This window comes from Sinocyclocheilus anshuiensis, unplaced genomic scaffold (assembly GCF_001515605.1).
Source record: "Sinocyclocheilus anshuiensis isolate Anshui unplaced genomic scaffold, SAMN03320099.WGS_v1.1 scaffold1148, whole genome shotgun sequence".
Lineage (NCBI taxonomy): Eukaryota > Metazoa > Chordata > Actinopteri > Cypriniformes > Cyprinidae > Sinocyclocheilus > Sinocyclocheilus anshuiensis.
Window position 1 is genome coordinate 150,535 of NW_015548259.1, and position 12,010 is coordinate 162,544.

Genomic DNA, 12,010 nt, shown 5'->3' on the forward strand with positions numbered 1-12,010 from the left:
GTTTATTTGCACAGTCCCTATAACTGCGCTTTGCATCCGCTTTCTGCTGATTGCTGATCGAGATTGACATGCTAAATGGCCGACTGACCCGGTACAATCTCATTCATCTAGTTCACGAACGAGATATGTATGGGCTTACATTTCTGCCACAATTCTGCGCGCGAAAGATCATATTTTGAGCGCACAAAAGTGCATGCACGCGCAAAAGAGAAGGTCTGCACACATCCAAAAACGTATTTTAAATGCAAAATTGATTTCCGTGTGCTCGAAAGACTTTTTTCTTTGCGAAACGAACATTTTCTCCACAAACTCAGATCGCGCGTGTGCAAAATGCACTTTTGTGCGCTCAAAATATGATCTTTCGCGCGCAGAATTGTGGCAGAAATGTAAGCCCATAGATATGTACCAGTTCGGTCATTTCGTTCACGAACGAGTAGATCTCTCGATCTCGTTCAGGCTCAAATGAAACTCGTTCAGTGAAGGGCGTATTCGTTCACTACATTCAACAAATCACATGCTCCGTCACGTCACATCTCATCCTCGAAGGCTATTGGCTCGAGGTTTAGTCATTCTTTGACAGGATGAAACAGTTCACAGAGCTACCCAGTTCACCGAGCTGCGCATGCGCTGCTATGGAGGGAGGAATTTCAGTGAGCGAGAAATATGAGTCAATGGATTACGTGAACGAGAACGATTCGTTCACCTAAAAGATTCGTTCAAAAAGAACGATTCGTTCACGAAAACGTAACATCACTAGTATAATAGAACCTTGTAAGACTTACCTGCCATGAGCTTGTTGGATGATCAGTTTCAACTTTGAATCAAATGTCATGATTTATTTTATTTTATTTCATTGTATCTCATTTTGGCTAATGTTGAAATTAAATGTAAAAAATACTTCTGGAACCCAAGCTGCAGAAAAAAATGGGTGTTCACTGTTCACATAAAGGCTTTCACAATTTAACACATGTCTGTTGCTGTCTGGTTTCTAGTGGATTAATGATATTGAGAAGGACTCCATGTATCGTCATTGGCCCTCAAGTCTCCAGGAGCTCCTCAGAGCAACATTTCCTGGAGTTATTCGACAAATACGCCGTAACTTCTATAACCTGGTGAGTCAACTTGCCTGTGAGAGTTGATTATAGTCTAAGCTGAAATCTAGCTGTGTGCGCAGGTTTATGCAGGGATGTTTATCCCCTGATGTCCTTCTTTTTTAGCACTGCTGCACCTATTTTGTGTGAATTTGTTCATTCTTATTCTAATTTGTGAAAGAATGAAAAATGGTTTTCTTTGTTGTTTGCAGGTTCTGTTTCTTGACCCAGTACAAGAGGAGAGCATTGAGCTGGTGAAATTAGCAGAACTCTTTTACAAACATAACATTCCTCTCAGGTATGTGCACTCCACAATAGCATCTAATACATTTTGCTTGAGCCTTAACATTTTTTCATTTCTAAACTGTATAACGGACCATTGTCACAGTAAATTCCTTGCATAGCTTTTCAAGTTTTATAACACTTAATGTTTTCTTACTTCTTATGTATCATTTCAACTCAAATGAATATTTCATGTACATTTTTATCTGTTTGGTAAGTAACTGTGGAATAGGCGGCTGATGTTATGCCTTCCTTAACATTCAACAAACTAACCTCATTGTGTTATCATGAGCCCTTCGGTTCTGTTCAGATTTATTTGTTGATAATTTTATTGTTGGTGAGATTTTATGCCAGATTTGTTATGCATTTATGTTTCCGTGTCTCTTAGGATTGGGTTTGTGCTGGTTGTCAGTGCAGATGATAAAGTGGATGGATATTTGGATGCAGGTGTTGCTCTCTTTAGACTGTTAAACTACATCTCAGAGGAGTATGACGAAGCACAGGCTTTTACGTCCATGGTGTCAGTGAGTGTCTTTGTGTTTGCTGTGACTCTCTTTTAAATCAAAATGACTTTTATGTTACTTTAGGGTTCTCCTTCACATTAAGTTTGATATTTGAAAGCTTGGTTCATATTGCGTTCTACAACAGATATTTTCAGTTATAATGTACACTTTTCTTTTTGTTCAAGACATACATTTTATGGACAAGGAAGGAGGGATATCCAGAGACTAATGTACTAATTTGGTCATTTAATTCTAGTGAGATTTTCCTTTTTTTTGTGACATGCAGATATTTAACAGGGTAGAAGTTGGGGAGTCTCTCTCTGTGGATACAGTAACTGCATATCTGAAAAATAAATTTCCAAAAGCAAATGCTGCCAGAATTCTTGGAGTGGACTCGAGCTATGATGACAACAGAAAGGTAATGCTATTAAACAGTGTTATGTGCTTCATAACAAAGAAAAAATAGGCAGTTAAAACTGTTATATTTACTTTTCCTCTTAAAATTTCCAAATTTAATGTGCAGAGAATTATATACAAAATATTTTCAGTGCACATTGCATTTTTATAATTGAAATACAATTGAAAAAATGGCAAATTACAGATGTTTTTCATAGCATTGGTAAATAAAAACCACTGCTTGTTGAACATTCCTAGGCAAACATGGACATAAGATTTAATTTGGAAACAGATGTCAGTGCCAATGAATGTTTAATATGATGTGTTTTTTCAGGCCGGAGGAGGGTTTTACAGAAAGAGTGGTTTAGGTGCTTTACCAGTAGGTCTGTTCAATGGTGTTCCACTCAGTAGTGAGGAGATGGACCCAGAAGAACTGGAGACGGCTCTTCTGCAGAAAATCATGGAAACTACCAACTTCTTCCAGAGAGCTGTCTTTATGGTGTGGTAACTTATATTTGGCTTCATATCTCTTACTGTTTTTCTTCCAAGTTCATTGGTTTTTATCACACATTCATCTGTGTACAATGGCCATCCTGACGTGATGTGTTGAGTCTAATCCTTTAATCTGGTTGTTTAGCAAGTTTTAAGGCGTTTCCTGTCATATCCAGGGTCAGATCACTGAAAGTGTCGATGTGGTGGACTTCCTAATGGAGCAGGCCAATGTAGTCCCCCGTATCAACCCTCTCATTCTGAGCTCTGAGAGGCGATATCTGGATTTCACTTCCTCACCAGGTAGCCCTTTAATGACCCCACCTGACCCGAACCAGTGCCAATATTAATCTGTCATCTCACCATATCATTGTCACTGTAACAATCACACGATCTCCGCAATCTCCATCACAATAATTTCACCATCATCAATGTTCTTTGCAATGTTCCTTATTAACTGCCTTAATAATTTCTGTTATAACTGAATAAATAGTTGCTGATGACTGGGATGACACAACTGTGTTCTCATACTTGGACTCCAGAGACAAAACGGCAATTGTCTCTAAGAGAATTAAGTATTTCATCAGAGATGGTGAGTCATGTCTTTTTCATATATATTTTGTGGGGGGGTTTATATTTTATGTTTTTTAGTAGCTGCCATCAATGCACTGCCAGTACTGCTAGTATAGCATCATAATTAACATTACATTGTTGGTTTAATAGTGTTACTTTCAATAATTTAACACGCATTACATGTAGACGTCTTAGCTCAAAACCTATCCAAACTGTGTTTTTGTAAAGAGCATTATTCTCAAGTAATGTTTTTTTTACTTCTCCTGTAGAAGAGGAGGTGTTGTATGGAGGGACCGTGTGGATTGTAGCAGATATTGAACAGCCCTCTGGAAGGCAGTTGCTCCGGAATGCCTTGAAACATATGGTAAACTACTGCAGTTTTTATTTCCAATTAGTTGTATCCACAGGAATGGCATCTTCAGAGAGCAGAGGCACACGTGCATTTTAGTAATTAATCTGATAGTAATTAATCTTTGAAAGCATTCTTCTGGTGTTTGGACAAAATCCAAAGTTAATGATCCAATTGATATATATACAAAGTACAATGCAGATTATATATATATATATATATATATATATATATATAGACAGAGAGACTGTGCAGTGGAACTCACTGATGTCTTCACAGACATTTTCAACATCTCGCTAAGCCAGGCTGTTGTCCCCACATGCTTCAAAGCCACCACCATCATTCCAGTCCCGAAGAAGTCGTCTCCATCCTGCACATTCTAATTTATTGAGATGCACCTGTATATATATAAAACCACAGTTTTGGATATTTAAAATTGTAATATTATTGTAACAAAACCCAGATATTGATCTAGTTTAGCACCTAAATGATTCAGTGATTTCACAAATCTGTTTTTTTTATTTTTTTATTTTTATGAATAGCTGTTTAACATACAAGTAACATTACTAATATCACAATTCTTCCTCCCAAAATCTCTATATGATGATCAGGGTTTTATTTTAAGTAAACTGACCCAAATAATTTAAGACATTCATAATCACATAGTTAATGTTACTGGTTTGCTGTGGTCTCCTTTTTGAGAGAGTCTCTGATCCACAGTGTTTGTTTGCAGAAATCCAGCAGGTCCAGCTGTCGTGTCGGGACGATCAGTAACCCCAGTGGAAAGCCCACGGAGGACAACAGCGGTCTGTACCGAGCCGTCTGGGCTTCTCTCCTCACCCAAAGCAGCAAGAACACGCTCGACTTCACCCTAAAACTCCTCAAAGAAGAAAATGTTGAGCTCCTCAAACAAGGCACCAAGATTAAGCACTTACTTCAACTGGTCAGTGAAGTGTGAAATACTGTGTCTGGGTAATGTGGAATTATGTGTAGAGCATTTTGACTTGGATTAATCTTAACACACCTGTTCTTTTCTAGCCTGTCTGTCTGTCTTTTTTTTTTATTATTTATTAATGTCACTTGAGTTAAGTTGCTGGAAATGTGTCTTCTTCCTCTCCTGTCAGTCTGTGACTGATTTGACAGACCAGAAAGTATATTACAGAAATACAGATTGTTAATTCCTTGTTGGCTGTTTATGGTTGTAAGATTATTATAGAATTAAATTGATACAGATTAATGACCTCAAGATCCAACAAGATTTTGGAGCAAGAACATTTTATACAACTATGATTAGGGATGCACTGATATTAAACGTCTGGACAATATGGAAAAGCTATTAAACATTTTACAATTCTATTAAATACAACACCGCCCACACAGAGAGCGCTCCCGCGGCTGCTGCAGAAGAGGTGAGTGCACTCTCCGTCTCTGTCGCGGATGTAACCCGATCATTCCGACGGGTGAATATCCGCAAGGCTGCGGGTCCTGATGGCATCCCAGGCCGTGTGCTCCGAGCATGCGCATTCCAACTAGCCGGTGTTTTCACAGACATTTTCAACTTCTCCCTCTCTCTGTCTGTGGTTCCCTCGTGCTTCAAAAAATCCACCATTGTGCCCATACCAAAGAAAAATAAAATCACATGCTTGAATGACTGGAGGCCCGTTGCTCTTACACCCATCTTCAGCAAGTGTTTTGAGAGACTCGTCAGAGACTACATCTGCTCATTGCTGCCTGCCTCACTGGATCCGCTACAATTTGCATATCGTAGCAACCGTTCTACAGACGATGCTATTGCTTTCACCCTACACACTGCTCTCTCCCACCTGGAAAATAAGAACACCTATGTGAGAATGCTGTTTGTGGACTACAGCTCAGCATTTAACACCATAGTGCCTGCCACACTCGTTGAGAAGCTCCAGAATCTGGGACTAAACAGATCTCTGTGCAGCTGGATCCTGGACTTCCTGACGGGCAGAAGTCAGGTGGTCAGAATGGGCAACAATACTTCATCCCCGCTGACCCTCAACACTGGTGCTCCTCAGGGCTGCGTCCTCAGCCCACTCCTGTACTCCCTGTACACACATGACTGTGCAGCCACACACAGCTCCAACGTAATCGTCAAATTCGCTGACGACACAACGGTGATAGGCCTGATCACCGACAACGATGAGACGGCCTACAGAGAGGAGGTGAGCACCCTGACTAAATGGTGTCAGGAGAATCATCTCTCACTCAACATCGACAAGACCAAGGAGCTGGTGGTGGATTTCAGGAGACAGAGCAGAGAACACACACCCATCACCATCGACAAGACACCTGTGGAGCGGGTAAACAGCTTTAAGTTCCTCGGCGTTCACATCAGTGAGGATCTCACATGGTCTACACACACTAATGCAGTGCTGAAGAAGGCACATCAACGCCTTTTCTTCCTGAGAAGGCTGAGGAAGTGTGGCATGAGCCCCAGCATCCTCAGAACATTCTACACCTGCACTGTGGAGAGCATCCTGACTGGCTGCATCACTGCCTGGTTTGGAAACAGCACTGCGGGCAACCGCAAAGCTCTGCAAAGGGTCGTGCGAACTGCCCGCCACATTGTTGGAGGTGAGCTTCCCTCCCTCCAGGACATCTACACCAGGCGGTGTATAAGGAAAGCCCGGAGGATCATCAGTGACTCCAGCCACCCATCCCACAGACTGCTCTCTCTGCTGCCCTCAGGAAGACGTCTCCGCAGCATCCGATCCCGCACTAGCCGACTGAGGGATAGCTTTTTCCCTCAGGCTATCAGACTAATGAACAATCAGAACTAATACACCCTACAGCCTACTCCCACAATACGGTAGGCCACACACTGCACTTTAACTCCAACAGTTCAATACTGGACTATACATACACACTGCATTTAAACACAATAATCTATCTGCTACCACTGGATACCATCCAATGCACATCCATGACATTTTGCGTATCCAGTTAATGTATAATCTGTTGCACCTTCGCATATTTTGTGTATATATGTCTACATAATGTAGAATGTGTACATACTGTGTATAAATGTGTATTGCTAACTGCATGTACATACTGTGTATAATGTGTAGTGCTAACTGTAAGTATGTCTAATAGTACACTGTGTGTACTGACTATATGTATGTGCATATTGCACATTGTCATCTGTTGAGGTCTGTATGTTTATATGTAAATTGTTTCTGCACTGTCTGGAGCACGCTCCCAAGAATTTCACTCACCAAGGCACATGTGCTGTGGTGATGTGACAATAAAAGTGACTTTGACTTTGAAATATTACAGGTGAATGCAGTCATCACCACCTTATAATGTACAGAATAAAAGATGTATATTAATTTTGAAAATATTACTTTTAACAGTGTTATCAAATTATTAGTGTTTTTAAAATGTAACTGTCCATATACAATATATGCAGTAACCAATATGATACAGATATATGGTGCATCATTAGCTGTAATATAAACTGGCCTTTTACATAGTTTCACCACCCTTTAATTATGTTAAAATCATTGTAATGCACTGCTTTTTATGGCGTATTGGTTGCATTTAATGTGTTTTCTTAAAATATAGTAGCTTGTGTTCTCCCACTTGCAGTCTGCCCACTAACATTTAGAAGGCGTGTGTCTTCCAAAGCACAACATCAAATACAACTTTCATAGTTTCCTCCTGTCATCACCACAAAATGACACAAGCAGGGCCTCTCTTCTTTTCCATGGTGTGCCTTCACCCCATCGCCACATCCAGTGAAAACCACTTAACCACATGTAATTTACTCAGACTTACAGACAAACACATTTCTGGGAATGGCTGCCCTGTACCTCGTACAACCGCAATTGGAATCTAGGCTCCTTCTTCTATCTATATCCTGCTCCTTCTATTTATTTCCATCATAACATATAAGATAAGAGAAAGTGTTCCATCCAACCCAGCATTCCTGAGTTTTATTAGTTGAAAATGGTTGGAGAGAGAGATTCTTGGTTCCCTGAGAGCTTGTGTCTGGGACCTGTAATGGCTCGATTATTGAATGGCAGGGAAGAGGTGTTGTGCTGACATAAGCATTTCGTTCCTTTTCATAAGGGCCAAATGCTGGAAACACTAATAATCTGACTCCGTGCAGCTCATACACCCGAGATTTGTTTTCGGCACTGAAGCCATTTTTTCATTACAAGTCTGATAAATTAAAATGTTTAATGATTGATTAGCGCTACACGGTCACCAATGGCGACACATTTTTCATAGGTCTAGCCAATTTAATATTTCTCTCAATATTCTCTAATGACTGCACTTGCACAAATACGCCCCCTTTTTAGGTTAGTTGTCAATAACTATTTCCTCATTGCAGTGTAATCGAAAAACACACTAATGAGCCGATCGATTTGTTCTTTCCACATTTTAGTTCAAATGAGTTAGTCAAAAGACTGTTCAAATGAGTCCAAACCTGAGGTCACACAAGATTTCACCCCCTATATCTATAGTGTGAATTAAGAAATGTATTCAGAAAAATTATTCTGAAAATTATTATTCTTCTTTCAGTGGCAGTAAAGATTCAAAATATATACATATATATGCATTATATATATATATGCACACACACACACACATACATATAGTCTGTATATACATATATACATACATCCGTTTCAAAATTTATAATAATAAGAAATGTTTCTTGTGCACCAAATCAGCATATTACAATGATTTCTGAAAGATCATATGACATCAAAGACTGGAGTAATAGCTGCTGATTTTTTCTTCCCATTACTAATGTTTTTGTCACCTTTTTCAGGTATTTAAGTATTAAATATGTTTTTGGTCTCCTGTAGGGTATGGACCATGATGCCTTTGAGAAGAAGTTCAATACGATGGAGTTGGACTTCCTGCACAGCCAGCAGAAGTACTGTAAGGAAGTTCTGAAGCTGAAAGCTGGACAGAGAGCTGTAGTCAGCAACGGCAGGGTGAGATTCACAAACAACCACTCCTCCTTTAGACAACTAAAGAAAATTTCCATGGGAGTTATGAAATCATTTCTAACCTAATGACCTACCATACAGACCGCTGATCTGGGTGATAAATAGTCTGAACTCTAAGGTCTCACCAGTTGGTCCCTCAGATGGGATGCTCATTTTGTTGACTCCGTATTAAGCGGCTTGCTTGGCCTGTCTTAACCTGTGAGGAGAGGAGAGAAGAGGTGAGATGAAGTCTGGCGTTAATTCACCAGCGTCCACTCAGCATCCTCTGTTGCAGGGGTCACAGGTCATATGGAACCGCCAAACTGTCATAACGCTGTGCTTTTTCAGCATAGTCTTTGTTGACAGACAAGCACAAAATGGGCTACAGCCTGAAACAGCAGTGACATGTCCCATCAGTCTCCAACACACCAAAATGATCTCCAGAATATATTTTCATCCTAAAAAAGCTATGGTTGCTTAAAGGTCCCCTGAAATGCTTAGAAACACGCAGTGTTACTCTGTGTTGACGTCATTTTAACTGAAACAGGAAGACAGGGCGGGACATATCAAGCAGCCCCGCCCTTTTTTAAAATAGCCAATAGCGTTCGTTTATATCACAGCTTGGGCTAGAGCCGTTGAGCTGCATTTGACAGGGTATGCCAGCCACAATCTCATCCATATTGCTATAAAATATAGCATTCTGTGTAGAATTCAAATAGCTCTGATACATTTTGTGGTTTGCGCCGACTCGCGCATGTGATCCGCTCCGTGCTTATCGTGTCTCTGGACCGGAGCAGAGTGTGTGTGCGGTGGTTAGCGTGACACAGCGCGAAACCAGACTTCTTTTTTTCCTCAATGGAAAGCATATTTACACTGTTTGAATCGTTCCCTGTCCCCTATATAGTGCACTACGTGCCATTCACTGTACAGAAAATACTAATTCTGTGGACAAGTGACCGATTTCAGCCACGGCTTCAGCGTCTAATTTATAGTGTAAGGGACTATAGTGCTTCGGATTCTAGAGAGCATTTGATTGGACAGAAAGTTTGATGAGAAGCTGCTGAAGTACGATGTGACGTCAAAAAAATCGTCGAGTCGTTTTGGCGGAAGTGAGGAACTGCAAGCTTTGAATGCTTATATCTTCTAAATGCAAATTTTGTCACTGTTTTGGAGCACACTGCCTTATAGATAACCTTAAGACTAACATATTGATACTAACACCCAAAAAACTTTCATTTTGATTTCATGTGGACTTTAATTTGGTCATTTCTTTGGTTTTATAAGATAATTATTATATATTATAAAACAGGGCTAAAATATATTTAAACATTTTTGTTATATTTATATAACATTTATTATTGTATATATATTATTTTAAATGTGTTTTTATATCAGTTACAAAATCATTGTGACTGTATAGGAAATGTCTATTATTTTGCCCATATTTTAATATTTATTATATACAGTACATTTATCTAAAATAATATATTATTACAAAAATATAAGATTGTTATATTTAAATATTTATATTCACTTTTGAGGCATAAGAGGTATTTGTAATTCATTTCTTTTAGCTGCAGTCTAATTGGCTCTAAACTGTAAAAGGGTAACGTAACAGTGTTGCTCTGCAAATGACATGGTCCGCTAGCCGAATGTAAACAAGAAGATGCAAAACAAAATTAGCAAGAAATGCTAAACTGGTTCATATTCTGTATTTAAAAAAAAATAGAGAGTACATTCAGGGTAAAAAAAAAAACACGTTGATATTAAAAGCCAGAGGGACAGTCTGGCAGTCGGCCTCGCTTTGATTACAATTAAAAATGGAAAAGCCAGGGACATGCATATAAATGACTGTCTCTATCTTGTGGATATAGGGGGTTTGAAGGGTTCTGGGTGCAAAAGTTTGAGCCTCTGTACAGTGGTTAGGCACACATGCATTGACACTTTAGACCCGTGGTGCTGATGGTTGATGCAGATTGAAGTTCATCCTGTGACATGCCCCGAACTTCACTTCTGACTAACAGTGAGGTTAATGTCTTCACTAGATCCTGAGCCTTTTGGATGAAGAAGAAGAGTTCAGTGTGGAAGATTTCCATCTGCTAGAGAAGATCACACTTCGCACTTCAGCAGAAAAGATTAAATCCAAGATCAAGCAGATGAACTTGAATGCCCAAAAGTATGCCTTGTTTTTGCTTGTCACCCCAAACCAATATGAGTGTAGATGTAAAATTATTTGTTTGTGAGAGGAAAACTGAAACCTGTTATTACTGTTCACAGGGCCAGTGATTTAATCATGAAAGTAGACGCTCTCCTCACTTCGTCGCCTAAAGGAGAGGCCAGAAAAGACGTCAAATTTCTGAAGGACAAACACAGGTTTGATTTTCCTTGCAGTATTTAAATTGAGCGTCTGTATTTTAAAAAGATCATAAATACTTTCACCCCAATACATTTCTCTAGACCCTCTCTTTGCTTGTATGACCACAAACCATAGAAAATAACAAGATTGCATAAGTGTCTCAGTGATGATGATGTCTGCTTTGTGAATGTATCGTTCCTTTGAGTCGGTTCTTTTCAATGAATCACTCTAACCCGTTCATGGATGGGTCTGAAACTAAATCACAAGTTGTCTGTCCAAATTGGTCAGACAGCTCCCTCAACAAAAGTGTAAGTCAGCTGCATATCCAAACATAAACCCCTGCCACCCAACCGGGTTTCCATGGCTATGATTAGCTCCTCTCATTATTTATGCATATTCACAGCTACTTGTGACTCTGAAGTAGTCCATTTGCGTTTTCAGTTACTTAAAAGCCTCTACTTCAGTTTTTCTCATTAACGCAACACTTTCACTGCCAGTGTATCAAGCTGACCAGATGTGTCTTTTAACAGCATTCTTCAGCTGGCACAGCGGGAAGATGAGGTGTTTTATGATGTGGTTGCCATCGTGGATCCTCTCACCAGAGATGCACAGAAGTTGGCTCCTTTATTAGTTGTACGTACAACTTTGGTCATGTCTAAGAGCTTGTTCCTCAGGCCTTGTTTGTGCTGTGATTCAGCTGAGAGACAATGTGTCTACTCTTTTAATATAATCAGTTTGACATTGCAGGGGCTTCCTGTATCTACACCAACATCAGTTGCACAGCGAGTGTTTCTAGCTAATAACCATGTCCTATGAAGAAAAATAGTGCCACTTCATGGATCAGAAAGCTGAAACTTCCATTAAGATGCTTTCAAATCACAATGTGTTTTTTGATTATTGATTGTTGAAATCTGTTAATTCCAATGATTAGTACCTGACTTACAAATGGAAATCCGCCCCTGCAATTGCTATAAAATAAAAAATAAACATTATTTATTAAT

At 39.6% G+C, this 12,010-nt stretch overlaps 1 protein-coding gene across 1 annotated transcript in view; it reads left to right on the forward strand.

Moving 5' to 3' along the window:
* LOC107655477 (UDP-glucose:glycoprotein glucosyltransferase 2-like) overlaps nt 1–12,010 on the forward strand; it is a 31,934-nt gene that overhangs the window by 8,039 nt on the left and 11,885 nt on the right. Inside the window, exons 14-26 of the mRNA XM_016442970.1 lie at nt 993–1,112; nt 1,304–1,389; nt 1,762–1,897; nt 2,163–2,294; nt 2,607–2,771; nt 2,941–3,064; nt 3,255–3,353; nt 3,604–3,698; nt 4,417–4,626; nt 8,528–8,659; nt 10,699–10,829; nt 10,931–11,026; nt 11,540–11,642. Of these exons, the coding sequence (XP_016298456.1) occupies nt 993–1,112; nt 1,304–1,389; nt 1,762–1,897; nt 2,163–2,294; nt 2,607–2,771; nt 2,941–3,064; nt 3,255–3,353; nt 3,604–3,698; nt 4,417–4,626; nt 8,528–8,659; nt 10,699–10,829; nt 10,931–11,026; nt 11,540–11,642 (1,629 nt within the window). The remainder of the gene's footprint in view (nt 1–992; nt 1,113–1,303; nt 1,390–1,761; nt 1,898–2,162; nt 2,295–2,606; nt 2,772–2,940; nt 3,065–3,254; nt 3,354–3,603; nt 3,699–4,416; nt 4,627–8,527; nt 8,660–10,698; nt 10,830–10,930; nt 11,027–11,539; nt 11,643–12,010) is intronic.